The 26,575-nt window shown below is 35.5% G+C and overlaps 1 protein-coding gene across 4 annotated transcripts in view; it reads left to right on the top strand.

Annotated features, from left to right (window-relative positions):
* Brwd3 (bromodomain and WD repeat domain containing 3) overlaps positions 1-26,575 on the top strand; it is a 223,662-nt gene that overhangs the window by 181,694 nt on the left and 15,393 nt on the right. For all 4 annotated transcript variants that reach the window (XM_087196614.1, XM_087196615.1, XM_087196613.1 and 1 more), the window contains 8 exons: positions 505-673; positions 1,619-1,732; positions 13,624-13,731; positions 16,496-16,620; positions 17,465-17,547; positions 19,772-19,883; positions 20,801-20,862; positions 20,959-21,114. In XM_087196614.1, the coding sequence (XP_087052740.1) occupies positions 505-673; positions 1,619-1,732; positions 13,624-13,731; positions 16,496-16,620; positions 17,465-17,547; positions 19,772-19,883; positions 20,801-20,862; positions 20,959-21,114 (929 nt within the window). The remainder of the gene's footprint in view (positions 1-504; positions 674-1,618; positions 1,733-13,623; positions 13,732-16,495; positions 16,621-17,464; positions 17,548-19,771; positions 19,884-20,800; positions 20,863-20,958; positions 21,115-26,575) is intronic.

Genomic DNA, 26,575 nt, shown 5'->3' with positions numbered 1-26,575 from the left:
TGCCTAGCATGAATCAGGCCACAGGTTTAATTCCCAGTACTGCAAAATACATTGTATTTTATATCAGAAAGAGTACTGGATTGAAAGCCTAGAGACTTGGCATTTTATCCTGGCTTTGCCAATATCTTCTTGATGCCACTATGTTCTTTTAAATTCCTTCATCTCTGAGATAAGATATTTTCTAAATCCAACATTCTACATCTTGGCCACTATATATATATATTTATTTCAGTTTTAAACAACCCTATTTCACTATTTGTAGGAATGCAGTACACTTTAAAGAAGCTTTTGTGGTTTAGTCAGGTATTTTAAATCCTGTTATAGAAGCAAGGAACATTTCATTACAGTCATGTAATTAACAATCAAAATTCTATATTAATATTTTTCTCTTTTAAGCTGTATCATTTATAATGTTATTTGATAGCACACTGACCATCTTTAAATTATGAGGTAAAATTATGCCCTTCCTATACTTAGATATTCATAATTTTGATTTATTTACAGTGATTCATCAAGTGACTATTCTGATTGGACAGCAGATGCTGGAATAAATTTGCAGCCTCCAAAAAGACAAACCAGACAGGCAACACGGAAAGTATGTAGCAGCTCTGAGGAAGAAAATTTGAAGTCACCAGAAGAAAGGCAGAAGAAACCTAAGCAGACTAGAAAGAAGGTTTGTAAATGCATAGGTTGCTTTGGTTTTGTTTTTATTGGTTTTCTGTTTGCTTCTGTTTGCCTTTGATACTTGAGTATTTGATAGTATACCTTTGACTTCTCGCTGAAAATAGCATTTTACTTGAGATACCAAGTAAATCAAAGTAGTTTAAATTGATTTCAGATATAAAGAATATTTGAAATACTGCTCTTATCAAAGTAGAGGCTAGAATGTCTTTATCATTATAGTTTGCTATTAATTTTAAACATATTGACAATTATTTATTAAAATGTAGCAAACAATTATAAGCCACAATAGAACAAAATTATTATTCTTGTCCTGTTACCAATCATACATTTCTAGCATTTTTTACTCGGAGGATGAAAGAGTATAATAAATTGTGTAGGGGTCTTTTGTCATTATTTTGTGATTTTATTTGATATCAATGATCTGTGTTCCATAATGTAATTTCATTTCAGTGACATAAAGAACTAATCCCCATAATTCTTTGAATTTAATTCAAAACTGTATTATCTATACATTCTGTATCCTGTTATAGGCATAATTATGTTCTTCATATCACTATTGTATTAAAAATTATTTTGTTATTATTATATGAGCTCATGTAATAGTCTAGAGAAATAAAGAGTTAGGGTTTTGGTTTTTAAATGGCATTATAGTGGCATATTAAAATTATGGATTTTAGGTGGTGTGTAGTGTGATGTTATTATTTGTTGGCCAAAGTTGAGCAACTTGATTTTTTTTTTATTGGTAGATAAAGTAGGTATAATTACTAAAGGAAAATTTTTAAAATTGTAGACTTTAGGTTTTCATATAACCTGATATTTTTAATATTCTTGATCTGCTATTTTTACTAGTTACTGATATATTTATGTATTAGGGAATATATATATTATGTATCATATAATATATATATATGTGGTAAATGTATTTATATTTTAGAAAGGAGGAATGGTTTCTATGGCAGGTGAGCCCAATGAAGAATGGTTTGCCCCTCAGTGGATCTTGGATACCATACCACGCCGTTCCCCATTTGTCCCACAAATGGGAGATGAGGTAATTGTTACCTTTTAAAACCTTTTTCTCTTGTAGCCCCAAGAGCTCCTAGAATCACTCTCAGTCTTTAGACATTTGCGCTGTTAATTCTGAAATAACAATATGATATATATATGTACTGTCAGAGCTGCTGTGTTTTATTATGTATTTCTTAAGGATAGTGACTGAATTAATCTTCATATACTTTGTAGGGCCCAGCATAGTGTCTTCAATATAATAGGTGCTCAGTGAACATTGAGATACATTGACTAGATTGGGAAGTTGTGAAAATAATTGGCTTGATTTTTTTTTTATCTTACCACTTAGGACACTTGAGTGGTATTTTGAGTCCTGATTCAAGTCCTAACGTTGTTTAAAAAACTACTCAACCTGATAGAAAATATATTGAAGTATAATTATCCCTTTCAATGAGTAGGAGAATGTCATTTTGCAAGCAGTGCTTTCCTACTGAGTCTATAATTGAATAAATATGTCTATATAATTAGTCAAAAATTAATTAAAATTCTACCTCATGAAAAACCATGGAACGTTGTATTTCTCATTGATTTGGGTAGTCTCATATAGTTACTAATCCTTAATTTTTGATTGATCAAATATTTGCTCATAGTTTTTTATTTAGACTAATAATAGAAATATAATGTTGTCATTATAATTAAAAATAGTGAAATATTGCAAACAAGTTCTTAAATCTTGGGACCAAGAAAAATTGCACCAAACTTTTGTGTAGTTACCTGTTGTTGATATCTTATACCAGAGTTAGCTATTATGAATAAGCTATTACTTGCTGTTTATTTTAAATATTATTAATATATTTCTTTATATAAGTGTGTCTTCTTACACATAGGAAACCTTTGAGCAAATTTACAGAGTTATATCAATGAACATGCTCTGATGCTGTATTATAAAATTTGGACAATTAATTTTTTTTTTTTTTGCTTATCCAAAAAAATCACTATTTCTCTTTGGGTTTTTTTTTTGAGACTTAAAAGGAATAAAGTTGAATTAATTTTAGACTGTATAAAACAAGGGTCCTGAATACTCTTAAGATCTGATGAGACTCCTCTCTACTTTTTGTTTTCTCACAGTACATGTGGTTGAACCTAAGGCCTTTTGATTGAGCTACATCCCCAGTCCTTTGTATTAAATTAATTAGACAGTTTTTCAGGTAATGAGCACAGTGCATCAGTGAATTAAACCTATGTTTTAGTTAGCTTTTCTGTTGCTGAGATAAAAATATTTGAATTAAGGAACTTCAAAGAGAAAAGGGTTACTTTGGCCCACGGTTTCAGAGATTTCAGTCCATGGTCAACTGTCCACAAGACAGAAACATTGTGACAGAAGAGCTTGACAGAGGAAAGCTGCTCAACTTATGACAGCCAGGAAGCTGAGAGAGATGGAAAAAGCCTGAGAATTTACCCATCAAAGCTATGATAGTGACCTACTTCTTCCAACTAGCCCCCACCTCCTAATAACACATTCAAGTATGAACTCATCAAAATCCATTGACTAGATTAGTGCCCCATGATCTGATCACCTTCTAAGAACCTCAACTCTGAACACATGAGCCTTATTGGGGGCATTTTTATCAAACCTACAATAATATGTTGATTAGAGAATGTCATTACAGAACCCATAAGGGAATAAATGTACTTTTTACATAATCAATTTCTATCCTTTTTTTTTTCTTTTTTTACTAGTGCGTGTTAACAAGTTAAAATGTTGATGTTTATTTTGGGCAATTGCATGTAACATACCTCGATCATTTTGAATCCTATTATCCCTTCTCCTTTTCAACCTCACCCCTTGCTGATCCCCTTCCCTATCTCTAGAAGCCTACCTTCTACCTATTTTCTTGCCATCTCTTCTGTGTCTTTTTCTATCTATCTATCTATCTATCTATCTATCTATCTATCTATCTATCATCTATCTATCTACCTACCTACCTACCTACCTATCTACCTACCTGGTTTCTCACAAGAGAAAACATAGAGTACTTGACTTGCTAAATTTGGCTTATTTCCCTTAACATAATGTTCTCTAGTTCCACCTATATTCTTGCAAATTGCACGATTTCATTTTTCTTACTGACTTCGTTTGTATATATATCACACTTTCTTTATTTGTTCATCTTTTAGGCTATATAAACAGCTTAGCACTTTCAGTATGTGCTGTTATGGGTATGCTTGTATCACTATGGTATCCTATCTTAAATACTTTCAAGAATATACACAGTCCTGGTTACCCAGAACCTGAATTAAATCATATTTCTATGTTTAGTTTTTTGAGCAATCTCTATATTCATTTCCACAGTGGTTCTATTAGTTTGCATTCCTACAAACACTGTAGGTAGGCTCCTTTCGTCCCCTGTATCCTTGCCAGCGTTCATTGTTTTTGTATTTTTGATGACAGCCATTCTGAATAGAGTGAGAATACATAGTTTTTATTTGTATTTTTCTCCTGGCTAAAGACTTTGACCAGTTTTTCATATATATATTAGCCAGTTGTACTATTTCTTTTGAGAAATGTCTATTCAGATCATTTACTCACTTTTTGATGAGATTTTTTGTGTTTTGGAGGTTAATTTTTTGAGTTCCATATATATTCTAGGTAATCGTCCTTTGTCAGAAGCATAACTAGCAAAGATTTGCTGCCATCTAGTGGGTTGTCTCTTCAGTCTATTAGTTGTCTCCTTTGATGTGCAGAAGCTTTTTAACTTGATGTAGTCACACTTGTTGATTCTTGGTCTTATTATCTGTGTTATTGGTGTCATATTTAAGAAGTTTTTCCCTGGGCCTAGGGCTTTCAGTGCTTCCCCATCTTATTTTCCATCAGTTCAGATGTTTCTGATTTTATATGTACGTCTTTGATCCATTTTTTTTTTTTTGGTTAAATTCTTTTATTGGTACATTTTAGGTATAAACACAATTACATTTCTCATTGGGAATTGTACCTTTACATAATGCATCTTGGTTCTTATTTTTTCCCCATTCCTAGCCCTCCCTTCACCCCCTCCACCCTTCCCTATTTACAAAGACTTTATTTCCATTTTTTCCATTTCTCATCATTTTTCCTTTCCCTTCTTTCCTTTCCCTGCCCCTCCCACTATCCCTACCCCTTTGGACCTTTTCTTCCTATTTTGCATTATCGATTATTCATTCTAATCATTGGTACATTTTAGGTATACAATATAATGACATTCGTCATTGGAAATTTGCACCTTTACATAATCTCTCTTGGTTCTTATTTTTCACCTTTGCCCAGCCTTCCCTTCAACTCCTCCATTCCTCCCTATTTACAAAGATTTTGTTCCTATTTTTCCATTTTCTCATATTAATCCCATTCCCTTCTATCCTTTCCTCTAGCCCTCCCACTTCCTTCCCCTTTGCCCCTTTTCTTCCTATTTCACATTACCTATTATACATTTTAGTCCTTATCTACACTTTCAGTTTCTCACACCAGAGAAACTATTCAGTATTTATACATGTGTGTCCTATTTATTTCACTTAAGAGTATTGCCTCAATGTGCATCCACTTAGCTGTAAATGTCTGTAATTTCTCATTTTGTATGGCTGAGTAGTACTCCATTTTATAAAACAACCACATTTTTTTATCCAGTCTCCAGTTGATGGGCATTTGGGCTGTTTCCAAGTTTTAGCTATCACAAATTGTGCTGCTATGAACATGGGTGCACATATATCACTGTGGTATGATTCTTTTAATTCTTTGGGGAAGATCCCCAGCAGGGGAATAGTGAGGTCAAATGGGATTTCCAGTCCTAGTTCTTGGAGGTATCTCCATACTGATTTCCACAGTGGTTGCACCAGTCTACACTCCCGCCAGCAGTGGAGCAGGGTTCCTCTTTCCCCACAGCCCTGCCAGCATTGGTTATTGGTTGATTTCATGATAGCAGCCATTCTTTCTGGAGTGAAGTGGAATCTCAGCGTTGTTTTCATTTGCTTCTCTCGAATGACCAGTGATGTTGAACATTTTTTCATGTATTTATTTGCTATTTCTACTTCTTTGTCTGAGAAATGTCTGTTCATTTCAGATGCCCATTTTTGGATTGGGTCTTTAAATTTGGGAGGTCTGATCTTTTTAAGTTCTTTATAGATTCGATATAGTAGACCTTTGTCTGAGGAAAAGCAGGTGAAGATTTTTTCCCACATTGTGGGTTGTCTCTTGACACTGCTGGTGGTTTCTCTTGGTGTGAAGAAGCCTTTTAATAAGAAGAGATCCCACTTGTTAATTGTTTGTGCTAGTTCATGGACAACTGAAGTTTTGTTCATAAAATCTTTTCCTACACCGATGTCTTCAAGAGTTCCACCTAACCTCTGTTCCAACTGGTTCAGAGTTTCTATTTTCATGTTTAGATCTTTAATCCATTTTGATTTTAGTTTAGTACATGGTGAGAGATATAGCCCTAATTTTAATCTTTGGCACATTGAAAGTCAATTTTTCCAGCACCACTTATTAAAGAGGCTATCTTTCCTCCAGTGAGGGTGTTTGGTTCCTTTATCAAAGATGAGATGGCTGAGTGTGTCTGGTGTTGTTTCTGCATCTTCTAATCTGTTCCACTGGTCCTCAGGTCTGTTTCTTTGCCAGTACCATGCTGTTTTTATCACAGTAGCTTTGTAGTAGAGTTGCAGGTTGGGGATTGTGATACCCCCTGTCATGTCTCTATTATCTAGAATTGCTTTTGCTATTCTAGGTCTCTTCTTGTTCCAAATGAATTTTTGGATTGTTTTCTCAAGGTCCATGAAGCATGCTGCTGGGATCTCAATTGGAATTGCATTAAATCTATATAGCAGTTTTGGAAGTATGGCCATTTTCACTATATTAATCCTTCCTACCCAGGAGCAGCGGATGTCTGTCCATTTTCTGATATCATCTTCAATCTCTCTTTTCAGAGTGCCATAGTTTTCAGAAAAGAGGTATTTGACTTCTTTCATTAGGTTGATTCCTAGGTATTTCAGTTTTTTGTATGCTATTGTGAAAGGAATTATATTCCCTATTTCTGTCTCAGTGAGTCTGTCATTCGTGTAGAGGAAAGCTATTGATTTTTGTGTGTTGAACTTGTATTCAGCTACTTGACTGAATTTGGTTATTAAGTCTAGAAGACTTTTGGTGGAGTTCTTGGGGTCTTCTATATAGAGTATCACGTCATCTGCAAATAATGACATTTTGACTTCATTTCCTATCTTTATTCCTTTTATTTCTTACTCTTGTCTAATTGCCATGGCTAATGTTTCCAGAACTATATTGAACAAGAGTGGTGATAGTGGACATCCTTGTCTTGTTCCTGATTTTAGTGTGAAGGATTTCAGTTTTTGACCATTTAGTATGATATTGGCTATTGGTTTTTCATAGATGGCTTCTATCAGTTTGAGGTAGAGACCATCTATTCCAATTTTTTGGAGGGTTTTTATCATAAATGCATGTTGGATTTTGTCAAATGCTTTTTCTGCATCTATGGAGATAATCATATGGTTTTTGTCCTTGGCTCTATTGATATACTGTATTACATTGATTGATTTTCGTATATTGAACCATCCCTGCATCCGTGGGATGAATCCCACTTGATCAGGGTGTATGATCTTCTTGATGATCTTCTGCATTCTGTTTGCCAGTATCTTATTAAGGATTTTTGCATCTATGTTCATTAGTGAGATTGGCCTAGAGTTCTCTTTTTCGGTTGGGTCTTTCTCTGCTTTGGGGATCAAGGTGATGCTTGCTTCCAGGAATGAATTTGGGAGTATTGTTTCCCTTTCAATTTCACTGAAGAGTTTAAAGAATAGTGGCAGCAGTTCCTCTCTAAATATCTTGTAGAATTCAGCAGTGAAGCCATCAGGGCCCAGGCTTTTCTTAGTTGCTAAGTTTTTAATTATGTTTTCAATTTCATTGGTTGATATTGGGTTGTTTAGAATTTTTAGGTCTTCTTTGTTCAACTTTGGTAATTCATATGTATCTAGGAATCTTTCCATTCCTTCTGTGTTGTCCATCTTATTGGCGTACAAGTTCTGGAAGTAGGTATTGATGATCCTCTGGAATTCTGTTTTAATTTCACCCTTTTCATTCCTAATTGCATGGATTTGGGCCTTTTCTTTCCTTTTTCAGATAAGGTTGGCTAAGGGTTTGTCAATTTTGTTGATTCTTTCGAAGAACCAACTCTTGGCTTCATTGATTTTTGGTATCGTTCTCTTAGTCTCCATTGTATTGATTTCTCCTCAGATCTTTATAGTTTCCTCCCTTGTATGAGCTCTGGGGTTGTCCTGCTCTTCTTTTTCTAGAAGCTTGAGGTTCAGCATCAAGTTGTTTAATTGGGCTCGTTCTGTTTTCCTAATATGCGTATTCACTGCTATGAATTTCCCTCATAAGACTGCTTTCATTGTGTCCCATAGATTCCGATATGTTATATTGTCCTTGTCATTTAACTGTAGGAGCTGTCTGATTTCTTCTTTAATTTCCTCTGTGACCCATTTATTATTGAGAAGTGTGTTGTTCAATTTCCATGTGTTTCTGAAATCCTTGCAGTTTCTTTTGCTATGGATCTCCAATTTCATCTCACTATTGTCTGATAATATACAGGGGATAACTTCAATTCCTTTGCACTTACTTAAACATGTGCTATGTATGGGTATGTGATCTATTTTGGAGAATCACCCATGTGCAGCTGAGAAGAATGTGTATTCTGATTTTGTGGGATGGAAGACTCTGTAGATATCTGTTAAGTTCATTTGTTCAAGAGTTCAATGGAGTTTTAGTATTTCATTACTTATTTTTTGTTTAGTTGACCTATTTGTGACAGTGGGCTGTTGAGGCCCCCCACTACAATTGTATTAGTGCATATATGACTTTTCATGTCCGTTAGTATTTGTTTTATATAGTTGGGCACACTAGTGTTTGGTGCATAGATATTTATGATTGTCATCTCTTCCTCTTGGATTGTTCCCTTTACAAGGATATAGTGTCCTTCTTCATCTCTCTTAATCAGTGTTGGTTTGAAATCTACTTGATCTGCAAAGAGGATAGCTACTCCTGCTTTTTTGGGGGTTCCCGTCGCACGGAGTATTGTTTTCCACCCTTTAACTTTCAGTGTCTGAGTTTCCTTTTGAAATGTGTTTCTTGTATCCAGCATTTTGTTGGATTTTGCTTCTTGACCCATTCTGCCAGTCTGTTTCTTTTGATTGGTGAATTGAGACCATTAACATTGATGGTTATAACTGAAACGTATTGACTTCTCATTGCCATGACTTTTTCTTTTTGTTGGGGTCTCCCCCTTTACATTTAATTTCTTGTCATGCCAGATGGGTTCATTCTGCTTTGCTTCCTTTGGTTGTAATCCTCAATGTCTGTTCCTAATATATTGTGTAAAATTTTTTGGAGTCCTGGTTTGGTATTCATGAAGTTCCTAAGGTGCTCTTTGTCATGAAAGTATCTTATTTCTCCATTCATTTTGAAAGATAGTTTTGCAGGGTACATCAATCTGGGTTAGAGACTGTTTTCTTTTAGGGCTTGGAATATGTCACTCCAAGCTCTTCTTGCCCTGATGGTTTGTGTTGAGAAGTCTGCTGTGCTTCTGATGGGCTTTCCTTTGTATGTGATTTGTTTCTTTTCTCTAACTGGTGGTAGAACTTTGTTCTTCTGTTGCATTTCTAGAATCGTAACAATTATATGCCTATATGTAGATTTTTTTTGATCAAGGCTATTTGGAGTCCTATATGCCTCACTTATCTGTATGTCAAGCTCTTTTCCCCTCCTTGGGATGTTTTCTGCCATTACCTCTGTGAAGAGTTTTTTTTTATGTCATCTGCACTCTCTCCTGTTTCTTCATTGACTCCAATCAGTCTTATGTTATTCTTCTTTGCATCATCTAGCAGCTGCTGGATTGATTTCTCATGTTCCCTTATAATTTTGAAGTAATTTTTCTTTTCCTGGTCATTAATTGCAATCTTATCTTCTATATCTGAAATTCTGTCCTCACATTGGCTCATTCTGCTGTGTAGACTTTCCGTGGAGTTTTTCATCTCCTGGAAATCTATTTGCATCTGTTTTATGGATTCCATTTGTTTCCTATGTTGGGATTCCATCATGTTCCTGAGCTCCTCTCCAGATTTATTAATCATGTCTTGCACTAGGAGCACAATTTCTCCTGTTATCTGAGAAATTATTTCTGATTTCATTTTTTCCAGATCCCCTTTTGTTGCCAGTTCAGTGGGTCCAGGTGGTTGAGTATGAGTGTTCCATCTCATTTCCCTTTGGGGTTGCTGTAGGTGATCTGGAAGTCTGGTTTTGAGACTTATTTACGTGTTTTTTCATTTCGCCTGGGAGGGAGAGTGGGTGCTGTTGGTGACCACGAGGATTACTTCCTCTGAGCTGGGAGAGGTGGGACAGGGGCCGAGAGCAGAGGTAGGGATGGTGGCCCAGAAGCTCCTTCCTCTGGGCCGGGAGCGGCAGAACAGAAGGCAGACCAAAAGCCCTTTCCTCTGGGCTGGGGGCAGTGGGAGGGATGGTGGCCAGGAAGCCCCTTCCTCTGGGCCAGGAGCAGTAGGATGGTGGCTCAGAAGCCCCTACCTCTGGGCTGGGAGCGGCAGGACCCAGTACCGTGGTCTGGTGGTCCAGTGTCCTCTGCGTCTTTGTAGTGTGGAACCAGGTAGCTGTACAGAGGAGCGGGGGGGAGGTGTCCAGTGGATTGCTGCTGGGGCGCGGGCCTATTCGACATGTTCTGCTTGACCCGAGACCTTGGTAGGACGTCTACAGACCTGCCTGTTTGCTGGGGGCTGATTCGGCGTGTTCTGCGTGACTCATGACCTCGGTAGGGCGTTTGCAGATCTGCCTGTCTGCCCTTTGATCCATTTTTATTTGATTTTTATACAAGGTGAAAGAGATCTAATTTTAATCTTCTTCATGTGGCTATTCATTTTTCTCACCACCATTCATTAAAGGGCCTATGTTTTTTCCCTGGTGTATATTTTGCCCCTTTGTGAAAAATCAGATAGTTGTAAGTTCATGGGTTTTTTTCTGTGTTTTCTGTATTATTCCATTTTTGTACAGATCTGTAATTCTGCCCATACTGTGTTGTCATTAGTATGGCTTTATTGTAGGACTTGGAATCTCATATTCTGATGCTTCCAGCGTTTCTCTTTTTGCTCAGGATTACTTTTGCTATTCTGGGTCTCAGTTGATTTCAATAATTTTGTAATTTTTTTCTATTTGTCTGAAGTGTGATGTTGGTTTTTAAGAGTGAATACGTTCAGGCTCTAGAGCACGTTTTATAATATGGCCATTTTCATATTATTAGTTCTTCCAATCCATAAATAAGGAGATATTCCCATTTTCTAATGCCTTCAGTTTTATTTCTTCAGTGTTCTGTTATTTTCATTGTAGATGTATTTTGACATCATGGTTAAGTTGATTCCTAGGTATTTAATTTTTCTTAAGGTATTGTGAATGGTATTGTTTTCCTGATTTTTTTTCTCATTATGTTCATTATTGGTGTATAGGAATGGTATTGGTTTTGGTGTGTTGATTTATATCATGTACAGTGGATTTTTAATGATAGCACTATGTTTAATATATCTAAATATGAAGCACTTATTTGTTTTGTCTTGCCTAGAATACCCTTACCCGCAAATATTTGCTTCCCAAAATGATGACACTTCAAGACCTAATTCTATTGCCTGCTTCTTGATGCTATCACTTACTTTCCATTTGACTTCTTCTTTTCCAATAAGCCTCCCACCTTATTTTCTCATCCAATACATATTCTACGTTGCTTTATAATTACATACTTAGGCATGTGTCCATATCCTTGAGAAAGGATTTTATTTATTTATTTTTTATTAATTATATTGGTACATTTAAGGTATACAATATAATAACATTCATCATTGGAAATTTTCACCTTTACATAATCCATCTTGGTTCTTATTTTTTCCCCATCCCCCTGCCCTCTCTTCAACCCCACCACCCCTCCCTATCTACAAAGACTTTGTTTCCATTTTTTCTTTTTCTCATATTAATTCCATTGAAAGGATTTTATTTTTATGCCTTACCATAGCACCCAGTATCTTAGATGTAGCTGTTTAATATCTGTTGAGTACATGAATGAATATATTATAAAGGATGTATTATTGATATAGGGCAACAAGTAATCCAAATAAGCAAAAATAATTCAAACAAGGCGAATTATAACTCTCAACCTCCTAAGTATCTGAAACTTTGAGTTTGTGTTCTCTAAAATTGAAGAATGAGTTCTAGGAACAACGGAGGTTAAGAGTAGTAAGAATTTATTGAGAGAAAGATAGCTTTGTCTAAGAGAGACAGAATGGGGACTGGAAAGTGGATTGCCTGCCCACTTCACTTCTCAAAGGTGTTTTATGGGGCAAAGCCACGAGGTGAAGCAGGAACAAAGTAGGACAAAACTATAAGGTCCATTGGAAAATCACAAGGTGGGCATGAGGTGGGACAAAACCATGATCAACCAATAAGATTACAAGTATAGTTGCCCAGGTAATATTTATTAAATGAAGATCAAATAGGTAAGCTAGTAACATAGCAAGCTTACCTGGATTTCCTTGAAGGAATGGTCTAGCTAGGGATGTTTTGGTCCTCAATTGAGGATATTGATACTCTAAATAGACATCAATCACTGCTATTTATCACTAGGGAAAGTATGTGGGTGTGATAGTTTCTCTCTTTTTAATATTAACCTTCAGTGAATGTGCCTCAATTGTTTTCTGTGCTGAGGGCCCAGCCCTGTCCAACTGCCTTCCAACTAACTTAACTGTCTGCAATATAATGACAGGCTTCTTATTGACTTTTAAATAACTATAGTCATTTTATTTACTAATATTAAAGCATTTTTCATTTTCTACTTTGAGTTTTAGCTATTGGATATTCTCATTTAGGCAATTTTGATTGGTGGTACATTTTAAAATCTCATAATATTTTGGGTTGCTTCTATTTACTTATCTCTATTACCACTTTAAACTCTTGAGAGGAAAAGAAATCTTTCTTAATGAATGCAAACTGTGGTAGCAAATGCTGTCTTAGAAATTTGAAGAGACTTGCCAAACATTTGAATTCCTTTTCCGCCCATATTTTGCCATCTATGATGTGAAAGGTTTTTTCATCCATCAACTCTTATAACAGTGTAATTTGAAGTCATCTTGAAATAACTCTATTTAGTAGCCTATAATTTGTACTGTTTATATCAATTGTGTAGACTGAGTTTTAAATATCAATATTTAGAATATTAATTACAATTTCAATATAACAATTTTTCCTTTTTTGAGACAGAGCCTCACCATGCAGTCCAGGCTGGCCTTGAACTCATTGTCTAACCCAGGCTGGCCTTGAACTCACTGTGATCCAGAGTGCTGGAATTACAGGCGTGCACTACCACACCCAGCCTTGCAATATAACGATTTAAAATTTAACCATTTTTTACATTTTGTGTACATCTGTCATGAATCTTTTTCTTCATGTTTGTGAAGCTACTTCAGGGAAAAGGACAATGTGTGCCGTGTTTATATGATACCATTCTTTTTTTTTTAATGGCTTTGTTTTTGAGACAGGGTCTCGCTATCTAGTTCAGGCTGGCCTCAAACTCTTGGTGATCCTCCTGCCCCAGCCTCCCAAATGCTGGGATTACAGGCATGCACCACCACACCCAGCACAATATGGTTCTTAGTACAGGGTTACAAAGACATGAATATTGAATGAACATCATTTGGTAGAGAAAAGTACCTTTATTGCACAAAGTATTTTCAAAATAGTAATTATTTGTTTTCTGGAAATATAAGAGGATATTTGTAGAAAATATATTGGGATGTATAGAGTTGTTGTTAAGTAGAATGCTACTGTTTGATACCATATGTTTTCTGTTTTAGCTTATTTATTTTAGGCAAGGACATGAAGCTTATGTGCGGGCTGTAAGAAAGTCAAAAATATACAGTGTTAATTTACAAAAACAGCCATGGAACAAAATGGATCTCAGGGTAAGTTTACTAAATTCATAAGCTATGCAATTGTTGTAACTTTGAGGTTACATTATTTTACTCATAAGCTTTTTTTTATTATTATTATTTGTTTGGTTTTTTTTTGTACCGGGGATAAAACTCAGGTCCTTGCGCTTGCGCAGCAGGTGGCGAAACCACTGAGCTAAATCTCTGGCCCAAGCTTTTTATTATTTTAATGTATATTTAACTGTTACATATCTGAAATTAAATGTCGTATAATACTCTTGTGGAAGTTGCTCTTATGAGTTACATACTATACGTCACTTGGAATTTGTGTACTGTCTCTTGCCTTTGTTGTTTGACTAATTTTTCTAAAGCTTTATATCCTCTAGTTTATACATTCTACTTCCAGAGCAAAGCAAGAGTTCCCTAGTGTAGATATTTACCTTGTTTGTACATTTTGGAGACTCAGTAAAATGATAAAGTATGTGGATTAAAAGCCTTCTCAATGTTCTGGCATCCTTGGGATATATTATATACCTTAAATCACAAGAAGCTTACAAACTTGTGGTGCTTTTGGAACATCTCTTTTGATGTAGTATCCACATAGCTGCATGACACTGAATAACACATATATGTCAATTTTACCTTGAAGGATTTTCTGCCAATAATTAGATATCTGCCCCTCCATTCATATATACTTAAATATATACCCTACATACAGACATATATATACATATACCATCATTTCTTAAGTTTAATATGTCTTTTTTTTCATTCGGAGTATAAGAGACTAGAGCAATTTTACTAGGGTGTTCTATGTAAATGAAGGGTTATTGTGTGATGATGTTCAGCAAGAAGGGTACAAGAAATAATCTACATATTAACTGATAGTAAAGATTTAGTTAAAACATTTATAGGAGGGGGCTGGGGATTTGGCTCAGTGGTTTCGCCACCTACTGAGCAAGCGCAAGGACTCAAGTTTGATCCCCGGTACCAAAAAAAAAAAAAAAAAAAAAAATTTATAGGACCTGCCTGGTAAGCTCAAGGTCCTGGTTTGATCCCCAGTATTGGAAAAACAAATTGTAGGAGGACTGGGGATTTAGCTCAGTGGTTCCACCACCTGCCTCGAAAGTGCAAGGACCCAAGTTCAATCCCTGGTATCCTCCAAAAAAAAAAATTTTAGGAAAGATTAATTAATATTATAAAGTGTTAAAATGTCTTATCAAAGGAACTTAATATAATTAGGTATCTCCTGATAGGGATAATAACCATCTGTTCTGAATCAGGTAAAAATTAAATTCTTTTTCAGAATCAAAGGAATTAATAAAGTATGCAATTTTTAATTTTTATTCCTAGCTTAAAATTGTGGGAGGTACAATATCCTATGCCTACAAGGATCAGTTTTACCATCTCTTAAGTGTGACTAACAATAAGTTAATGTGCAAGGTTGTTGTAACATGATATTGGAGACATTCCAACATAAGACATACATGCACATAATATATACTTGTATGGTTACATAATATATTTATCTTAGGGGCGTGCTTTTTGACTAAACAAAAACACATAATTCCTTGGTTTTGTTTTAAGAATATATGACCTATCTGTACCCCAGACCTATAGAATTAGATTTTCTAAGAGTAGGTAAATCAACATTGAAAAATTTGCCCAGGGTATTCTACTACTTATCCTTGGTTTAGAACCCTGCCCCCAAAAAGAACCTGCTATTACATGTGTTAAAACCTATATCTTTGTTACTTTCCTTATTGGTGAGACAAAATACTGGACACCCAAAGTTAAAGGAGGAAAGGTTTATGTAGCTCACAGTCTATAGAAGTTTTAGTCCATAATCAGCTGGCTCCAAGGCAGGGTGGCTTGGCAGAGGGGCAATGCAGAGGAGACAAGGCAAGCAGACAGCAAAAACATCAAGGGGGAGTGGGGATTTAGCTCAGTGGTTCCACTGCCTGCCTGGCATGCACAAGGTCCCAAGTCGATCCCCGGTACCAAAAAAACCAAAAAACCAAACCAAACCAAACAAAACCAAAGGACCTTAACAGCATCTCTTGGCCCCTTTTATCTTATCCAGACTACTTAGGATGGGTAGCACTCACACCTTGAATCCTAGTGCTCCTAGCTAGTATTGCACCATGGATCAATCCCAGCATCACACACTCTAGATCCAGCCACCTCTGAAAAAGCCCCACCAACATGAGGCTTTTGGGAGACATCTAAACACAAGCCATAACATTCCACCACTGACCCCTCAAAAGCCTCATGCAGTCATAGTGGGACTAGAGGCTGGATCTAGAGTGTGTGATGCTGGAACTGATTCATGGTGCAATGCTAGTCTCAAGGGCACTAGGATTAAGGGTATGAGTGCTACCCACCCTAAGTAGTCTGGATAAAATAAAAGGGACAGAAAGATGCTGTTAAAGTCCCTTATTGCTTTTGCTGTCTTCCACTCCCATGATCTGGTTCTTCTCTGCATTGCCCCTCTGCCATGCTACCCTGCCTTGGAGCCAGCCCATTATGGACTGAAACCTCTACAAACTGTTATCTAAATAAACCTTTCCTCCTTTAATTTTGGGTGTCCGGTATTTTGTCTCAGCAACAAGAGAAAAGTAACTCTAAACACAAGCCATAGCAACCTATGTCTTATTATCTTTAAAATTCAGTATAGTGTCTAGCATTTGGTAAATATTCACATAAGTCTTAAATTTTTCAAGTAATAATGAAATATGTGAACATTAGGTAGTTATTCATATTGCAAATGGTAATTTATTGGTATTTTCATGAATAGGAGCAAGAGTTTGTTAAGATTGTAGGAATCAAATACGAGGTTGGACCACCTACACTGTGTTGCTTGAAGCTTGCATTTCTGGATCCCATTTCAGGCAAAATGACTGGAGAGTCTTTTTCCATTAAGTAAGTAGCTATTTCTGGTTGTGTGTGTGTGTGTGTGTGTGTGTGTGTGTGTGTGTGTGTCTTTTAATACCCATTGTATATTCTGCAAAGTATTGGACTCAGGGAGGGAGAGAGAAAGCAGAACAGCAGTACTACAGGGTTTAGGGTTATAAGACCAAAGTTTGATTCTTGTTTTGTTTCCCCATTTAATAGCTATATATATATGATATGAAGTGAATGGGTGGATGGATAGATGTGTGAGTGGTTGCTGGATTGATCCATGAACAAGTTACTCAATCTGCTCATATAAAATGAAAATGCAAATATGTGAATATTTCCTCAGGATTATTGTAAAGAATCAAAAACAAACATAAGTTACTAGCAGTATACTTGAAACATGGTAGTTGCTCTTATTTCTGTTAAGAAGAATAAACCTATAGCTTGTTTCTTAAAGTTGAATTTAAAATGTGAGGAGATGAAAGGACACATCAATTATTTTCTAAGTTTTAGAAACCTTTATTGGCAGCTGAGTAAAGTGGTACATCCCTGTAAACCCAGAAGAAGGAAGAATGAGGCAGAAGGATCAGAAGTTCAAGACAACCTGATTTAGCAAGTCCTTGTCTCAAAAAAGCAAAAAGAAAAAAATTTTATTGTTATATTTATATTATTAAATAGATATAGTAGTAGGCAGGTACTCCTCAATAGATCAGACCAGATGGAATTTACGTGAAGACATTTCGAGGGACTGTGAGGTTTGTAAAATTTTGTTCCATGAACTCCACGTTAAACATATATCCTTGGATATTTAGTATCAAATATTGTTATAGCTCTAAATTGATTTTTATTTATTTTATTTTCTGTACAGGTATCATGACATGCCAGATGTCATTGATTTCCTTGTGCTACATCAGTTTTATAATGAAGCCAAAGAAAGGAACTGGCAAATTGGTAAGTATAGAATTATCACTTAGTAACTATAAAGGTAGAAGTAAGTAATGTTTTAACTCTTACTTAACAGAAACTATTTTAACATTTAACCAGATAAAGCTGTTGGTCAAGCTACAGAAATTAAAATTTTTCAGTTACATTTACATGATTTTATGCACATGTTATGAAACATGCAACAGTTCCTCTTTATGGTAAAGCTCACTTTCCATGGTTTTACTTGACTATGTTCAGATGAAGTTACAAAATATAAAATGGAAAATTGTAAAAGTAAATAATTCAACAGTTATAAATTTCATGCTTTTCTGAATAATGTAATGAAATCTTGCACCATCCTACTCCATCCTATCAATGATGTGAATCAAACCACTGTCCAGTGTATCCATGCTACACTTCCTGCCTGTTAGTAACTTAGCTGTGTGGTCTCAATTCTCTTGAGTATCACAGTGCTTGTGTTCAGGTAACTCTTATATAGTTGCCTAAAGGCTATGTATGACACAGTGTCTAGATATTTTACTTCACTTCATCTCATTAGACACTGTATCATCTCATGTCATCAAAAGAATAAGGATGAGTATATAAAATATATTTTGAGAGGCCATATTCACATAACTTTTTTAGAGTATATTTTTATAATTGTTTTATTATTGGTTGTTTTTGCTAGTTTCTAACTGTTTAATTTATTAAACTTTATCATAGCTATGTGTGTGTGGGAAAAAATCAGTAAGTATAGTGGGCTCTCTGTATCCATGGTTTCTGCATCTATGGATCCAACCAAACATGAATCAGAAATATTTTAGAAATTGCATCTGCATTAAACATTTAAAAAAAATTTTGCATTGTTCCTTAAACAATATAGTATAACAAATATTGACATATCATTTAATTAGGTATTAGAGATGATTTAAAGTATATAGGAAGAAGTGCATTTGTTATATCCAAATACTATGCCATTGTGGACCTGAGAATCCTTATTTTTGGGTATTTGTGGTTCACCAATACCAATGAAGAACTGTGTAGGGTTCAATACAGTATTGTCTGCAGTTTCAGGCGTCCACTGGGGATGTTGGATAATATTCCCCAGGGACAACGGGAGACTACTGTAATCTCTGAGCCTACTGCAAATACTTACTCTTTTAGTATACAAATCTGAATTGAAAATTCTCAAATTTTGGTTGATCTTTGGAGTACTTTATACTTGGGTCATAAACATATCATTATAGATTCTGCCTGCCTGCCTTTTTTCCTTCTTCCTTTCCCCATCCTTCTTCTGCCCTCTGTCTCTTATTTCTCTGTATCTCTTTTTTCTTCTCTGATTAGCAAAGGCAGTATAATGATAATGTAACCATAGCAAAGGCATAATTTTGGAAGGATAGGGCCACTCAGCCTGACATGAAGATCTTGCTCTGTCATGTACTAGCTATTTGATCTTGGCAAGTTTTTAACTTCTCAGTATTTACTTCCTTTATCTTGAAAGTGGAAATCACATTAGTATACCTGTAAGATTCATATGAATAAGATATCAGTTAATGTGTATGAAGCACTTATATGATACCTGATACATATTAGACTCCATATAGATGTTACTCATTAGTATTTTTAAATTCTCTGATGTATAAGATATTTTTATTCATGATGATTTCAATTTATAATCCTTAGCTATATAAAGGCAGAACATTAGTATAGATTAAAAGTCTCTAGTCAAAACTCCAAAATTCAAAACACTCTGAGCAACATGAGGCATTTCATATTTCAGGTTTTTGGGTAAAGAGTGTTTAACTGGTAGCATCTATGCAAATATTCCAAAATCTGGGAACTCCAAACTTGTAAATATTTCTGGTCCCAAACATTTCAGATAAGGGATACTCAGCTTGTCAAAAAATATTTTTAAAGGAAAAGAAACTAAAAGAAAGAAACACTTACATTACATACATGCCATACAGTAAGGACTATGCTTCATGATAATCCCAAATAATTGGTAGAATTTAATGTTATATTTATTCAAGAAGACATGGACATACGTGTTTTATTTTGAGAAGATTTCTACCACTTGGAAATCAAAATACTTGAAGAGTGTAAATGTAAAATTTACTCACCCAGTAAATTCAGATTGAAATATCTAATAATGATAGATATAGTGTTAGTTTCTGTCTTCAAGAAATTTAGAGTGGAAACAGAGCTGACATTCTCAAGAACACCCTTTTAAGAATTTTTAACAACATTATAGGTGATAGATTCCGCAGTATAATAGATGATGCCTGGTGGTTTGGAACTGTGGAGAGTCAGCAGCCTTTTCAACCAGAATATCCTGATAGTGCTTTCCAGTGTTACAGTGTTCAGTAAGTACAGTTATGTTCTTTTATGGTTTATGGAATACTGTAGTATTATATGGCTTTTGGATAAACCCTACCAGGAATAATTTTTATCTGTTATTAGTCTTATAAAATATGTACCTGGAAGGAAGTAATCATAGTACTTGTTGGAGTAAAATTGATGGTAAACACGAACTGAACATATTTCTACCTACTTTGTTATCTACATTTTCTCTTAATTATTTCTGTTTTAGATAATTAAAATTATATTTTCATGAAGGATACTGAAATAAATTTAATCTTTAAAGCAATTTTTGAAAGCTGGAATATAGCAGTTAATATTAGTACCTAGTCTTTTATTTAATGATATGAATGCTACCCAGAAGTGACTGCATTATATTTGGAGGTGCTATTTTTATTATATATACTTTAATTCTTCTTGAAATCCCAGAGTCATAAAGTTCCTTATAATTGAAGCTTCTTAAAAATGAAACAAAAAATGTTTATTTTGTGAAGATTGAGTTTTAAAGTCTCCATATTGTAGATCATAAGTAATAATAACTTTTTTGGAAATGCTTTAATACTAAGCTGTTAGGCTAAAAGTAGATTGAGAATTGATAAATTAAGTAAATTCTTTTCACCTGAAAGATACTTTCCAAGCTATCTTGTTCTCTCCGTAGCTCAATATTGAATATATTCTTGTTTGGAACAAACAAACAAACAAAAAAACACTAGTAAGATTAGATTTACTGCCCTATAAATTTCATATTGGTGGTCCATGTTTTCTCTGTAAGTACTTTTATATTATTTTTACATAAGCAAAGTTGTACTTTATTGAATACTATATTGCCACTTTCCAATTTCACTCGGAAGGAGTCATGGAAATTATGCTAGTATCTGAAACAAATGCTTGTGATTTTGATTTTTGTCTTGTTTTTTAATAGCTGGGACAATAATGAGAGAGAAAAGATGAGCCCCTGGGATATGGAACCAATTCCAGAAGGAAGTAAATATGCTTTTTAAAATGAATTATAATTATTTTACAAGAAAAATAATGTAATTTTGCAAACTAACTATTTCTGAATTTTTATCTTACGCCTAGCTCCCTTTCCAGATGAAGTTGGTGCAGGTGTTCCTGTGTCTCAGGAGGAACTGACTGCTTTGCTATATAAACCCCAGGAAGGAGAATGGGGGGCTCATTCCAGAGATGAGGAATGTGAACGAGTTATTCAGGGCATCAACCACCTTCTTTCCCTGGGTATGATCAATGTGAAAACATACTAGGATGATAAGTGGGAGCTAGGAAACAAGGATAATTTTAAAATTCTGCAAGAGGGAATAGTTTATCACTGATACTTCATTTTCAATTCAAGAGGCATAGTGATTCCCGTTTTAATATTAACATTTGTGTATGGTTGGGCAAAATAATGACACATGAATTGTCAGCACTCAGGGAGGAGTGGTTAATAGTGAAGAAAGGCCTGCAAGTGTCTTTTTTTGTATTAAATTCTTTTATTGGTACATTGTAGGTATACAACACAATTACATTTTTGATTGGGAATTGTACCTTTACATAATGCATTTTGGTTCTTATTTTTTCCCCATTCCTAGCCCTCTTTTCACCCCCTCCACCCTTCCCTATTTACAAAGACTTTGTTTCCATTTTTTCCATTTCTCAGCATTTTTCCTTTCCCTTCTTTCCTTTCCCCTGCCCCTCCCACTACCCCTACCCCTTTGGACCTTTTCTTCCTATTTTATATTTTCGATTATTCATTCTAATCATTGGTACATTTTAGGTATACAATATAATGACATTCATCATTGGAAATTTGCACCTTTACACAATCTCTCTTGGTTGTTATTTTTCACCCTTGCCCAGCCCTCCCTTGAACCCCTCCAGTCCTCCCTATTTACAAAGATTTTGTTCCTATTTTTCCATTTTCTCATATTAATCCCATTCCCTTCTATCCTTTCCTCTAGCCCTCCCACTTCCTTCCCGTTTGCCCTTTTTCTTCCTATTTCACATTACCTATTATACATTTACTCCTTATTTACACTTTCAGTTTCTCACACCAGAGAAACTATTTGGTATTTATTCATGTGTGTCCTATTTATTTCACTTAAGAGTATTGCCTCAATGTGCATCCACTTAGCTATAAATAGCTCTAATTTCTGATTTTGTGTGGCTAAGTAGTACTTCATTTTATAAAAAAAACACATTTTCTTTATCCAGTCTCCAGTTGATGGGCATTTGGGCTGTTTCCAAGTTTTAGCTATTACAAACTGTGCTGCTATGAACATGGACACACATATATCACTGTGGTATGATTCTTTTAATTCTTTGGGGAAGATCCCCAGCAGTGGAATAGCAGGGTCAAATGGGACTTCCAGTCCTAGTTCTTTGAGGTATCTCCATACTGATTTCCACAGTGGTTGCACCAGTCTACATTCCCACCAGCAGTGGAGCAGGGTTCCTCTTTCCCCACAGCCCTGCCAGCATTGGTTATTGGTTGATTTCATGATAGCAGCCATTCTTTCTGGAGTGAAGTGGAATCTCAGCATTGTTTTCATTTGCATCTCTCGAATGACCAGTGATGTTGAGCATTTTTTCATATATTTATTTGCTATTTCTACTTCTTTGTCTGAGAAATGTCTGTTCATTTCAGATGCTCATTTTTGGATTAGGTCTTTAAATTTGGGAGGTCTGATCTTTTTAAGTTCTTTATAGATTCGATATAGTAGACCTTTGTCTGGGGAAGAGCAGGTGAAGATTTTTTCCCACATTGTGGGTTGTCTTTTCACACTGCTGGTGGTTTCTCTTGCTGTGCAGAAGCCTTTTAATAAGAAGAGATCCCACTTGTTAATTGTTTGTGCTAGTTCACGGACAACTGAGGTTTTGTTCATAAAATCTTTTCCTACACCAGTGTCTTCAAGGGTTCTACCTAACCTCTGTTCCAACTGGTTCAGAGTTTCTATTTTAATATTTAGGTCTTTAATCCATTTTGATTTTAGTTTAGTGCATGGTGAGAGATACAGGTCTAGTTTTAATCTTTGGCAAGTTGAAGCCCAATTTTTCCATCACCATTTATTAAAGAGGCTATCTTTCCTCCAGTTAGGGTGTTTGGCTCCTTTATCGAAGATGAGATGGCTAAGTGTGTCTCGCATTGTTTCTGCATCTTCTAATCTGTTCCACTGGTCCTCAGGTCTGTTTCTTTGCCAGTACCATGCTGTTTTTATCACAGTAGCTTTGTAGTAGAGTTGCAGGTTGGGGCTTGTGATACCCCCTGCCATGTCTCTGTTACCTAGAATTGCTTTTGCTATTCTGGGTCTCTTCTTGTTCCAAATGAATTTTTGGATTGTTTTCTCAAGGTTCGTGAAGTATGCTGCTGGGATCTCAATTGGAATTGCATTAAATCTATATAGCAGTTTTGGAAGTATGGCCGTTTTCACTATAGTAATCCTTCCTACCCAGGAGCAGCGGATGTCTGTCCATTTTCTGATATCATCTTCAATCTCTCTTTTCAGAGTGCCATAGTTTTCAGAAAAGAGGTCTTTGATTTCTTTCGTTAAGATGATTCCTAGGAATTTCACTTTTTTGGATGCTATTGTGAAAGGAATTATATTCCCTATTTCTTTCTCAGTGAGTGTCACTGGTGTAGAGGAAAGCTATTGATTTTTGTGTGTTAACCTTGTATCCAGCTACTTTACTGAATTTGGTTGTTAAGTCTAGAAGACTTTTGGTGGGGTTCTTGGGGTCTTCTATATAGAGTATCATGTCATCTGCAAATAATGACAATTTGACTTCTTCATTACCTATCTTCATTCCTTTTATTTCTTTCTCTTGTCTAATTGCCGTGGCTAATGTTTCCAGAACTATATTGAACAAGAGTGGTGATAGTGGACATCCTTGTCTTGTTCCTGATTTTAGTGTGAAGGATTTCAGTTTTTGACCATTTAGTATGATATTGGCTGTTGGTTTTTCATAGATGGCTTCTATCAGTTTGAGGTAGAGAACATCTATTCCAATTTTTTTTAGGGTTTTTATCATAAATGCATGTTGGATTTTTTGAAATGCTTTTTCTGCGTCTATGGCGATAATCGTATGGTTTTTGTCCTTGGCTCTATTGATATAGTGTATTACATTGATTGGTTTGCGAATGTAGAACCATCCCTGCATCCGTGGGATGAATCCCACTTGATCAGGGTGTATGATCTTCTTGATGATCTTCTGCATTCTGTTTGCCATTATGTTATTAAGGATTTTTGCATCTATGTTCATTAGTGAGATTGGCCTATAGTTCTCTTTGTCGGTTGGGTCTTTCTCTGCTTTGGGGATCAAGGTGATGCTTGCTTTCAGGAATGAATGTGGGAGTATTGCTTCCCTTTCAATTTCATTGAAGAGTTTAAACAATAGTGGCAGCAGTTCCTCTCTAAATGTCTTGTAGAATTCAGCAGTGAAGCCATCAGGGCCCGGGCTTTTCTTAGTTGATAAGTTTTTAATTACATTTTCAATTTCATTGGTTGATATTGGGTTGTTCAGAGTTTTTAGATCTTCTTCGTTCAACTTTGGTAATTCATATGTATCTAGGAATCTGTCCATTTCTTCTGTGTTGTCCATCTTATAGGCGTATAGGTTCTGGAAGTAGGTATTGATGATCCTCTGCATTTCTGCTGGGTCTTTTGTAATTTCACCCTTTTCTTTCCTAATTGCATGGATTTGGGCCTTTTCTTTCCTTTTTCTGAAAAGGTTGGCTAAAGGTTTGTCAATTTTGTTGATTCTTATGAAGAACCAACTCTTGGCTTCATTGATTTTTGTATTGTTCTCTTAGTCTCCATTGCATTCATTTCTCCTCTGATCTTTATAGTTTCCTCCCTTGTATGAGCTCTGAGGTTGTCATGGTCTTCTTTTTCTAGAAGCTTGAGGTTCAGCATCATGTTGTTTAATTGGGCTCATTCTGTTTTCCTAATATGTGTATTCACTGCTATGAATTTCCCTCGTAAGACTGCTTTCATTGTGTCCCATAGATTCTGATATGTTGTATTGTCATTGTCATTTAATTGAAGGAACTCTCTGATTTCTTCTTTAATTTCCTCTGTGACCCATTGGTTATTTAGAAGTGTGTTGTTCAATTTCCACATGTTTATGGAATTTTTCGAGTTTCTTTTGCTATGGATCTCCAATTTCATCTCACTATTGTCTGGTAATATACAGGGGATAACTTCAATTCCTTTGCACTTCCTTAAACATGTTCTATGTGTGTATGTGGTCTATTTTGGAGAATGACCCATGTGCAGCTGAGAAGAATGTGTATTCTGATTTTGTGGGGTGGAACACTCTGTAAACATCTGTTAAGTTCATTTGTTCAAGAGTTCTATGGAGTTCTAGTATTTCATTACTTATTTTTAGTCCAGTTGATCTATCTATTTGTGACAGTGGGGTGTTGAGGTCCCCCACTACATTTGTATTAGTGCATATATGACTTTTCATGTCTGTTAGTATTTGTTTTCTATAGTTGGGTGCACTAGTGTTTGGTGCATAGATATTTATGATTGTCATCTCTTCCTCTTTTATTCTTCCCTTTACAAGGATGTAGTGTCCTTCTTCATCTCTCTTAATTAGTGTTGGTTTGAAATCTGTTGATCTGCAAAGAGGATAGCTATTCCTGCTTTTTTTCGGGTTCCTGTTGCATGGAGTATTGTTTTCCACCCTTTAGCTTTCAGTCTATGAGTTTCCTTTTGAATTAAGTGTGTTTCTTGTATGCAGCATATTGTTGGATTTTGCTTCTTGACCCATTCTGCCAGTCTATTTCTTTTGATTGGTGAATTGAGTCCAATAACTTTGATAGTTATAACTGAAACGTATTGACTTGTCATTGCCATGCCTTTTTTTTTTTTGGGTTCTCCCCATTTACATTTAATTTATTGTTGTGCCAGATGGATTCATTCTCCTGGTCTTTCTGGGGTTGTGATCCTCAATGTCTGTTCCTAGGATATTGTGTAAAATTCTTTGGAGTGCTGGTTTGGTATTCACGAAGTTCCTAAGGTGCTCTTTGTCATGAAAGTATCTTATTTCTCCATCCATTTTGAAAGATAGTTTTGCAGGGTACATCAATCTGGGTTGGAGACTGTTTTCTTTTAAGGCTTGGAATATGTCACTCTAAGCTCTTCTTGCCTTGATGGTTTGTGTAGAGAAGTCTGCTATGATTCTGAATGGCTTTCCTTTGTATGTGATTTGTTTCTTTTCTCTGACTGCTTGTAGAACTTTGTTCTTCTGTTGTGTTTCTGGAATCTTAACAATTTTATGCCTATGTGTAGATTTTTTTTTGATCAAGGCTATTTGGAGTCCTATATGCCTCACTTATCTGTATGTCAAGCTCTTTTCCCCTCCTTGGGAAGTTTTCTGCCATTATTTCTGTGAAGAGGTTTTTTTATGTTATCTCCACTCCCTTCTGTTTCTTCATTGAGCCCAATCAGTCTTATGTTATTCTTCTTTGCATCATCTAGCAGCTGCTGGATTGATTTCTCATGTTCCCTTTTAATTTTGAAGCAATTTTTCTTTTCCTGGTCACTAATTGCAATCTTATCTTCTATATCTGAAATTCTGTCCTCACATTGGCTCATTCTGCTCTGTAGACTTTCAATGGAGTTTTTCATGTCCTGGAAATCTATTTGCATCTGTTTTATGGTTTCCATTTTTTTCTTATGTTTGGATTCCATCA

Source organism: Heterocephalus glaber, unplaced genomic scaffold (genome assembly GCF_053883595.1).
Source record: "Heterocephalus glaber isolate CG9 unplaced genomic scaffold, H.glaber_assembly_v1.0 deba00001613, whole genome shotgun sequence".
Lineage (NCBI taxonomy): Eukaryota > Metazoa > Chordata > Mammalia > Rodentia > Bathyergidae > Heterocephalus > Heterocephalus glaber.
This window is presented reverse-complemented; position numbering and strand designations above follow the sequence as displayed.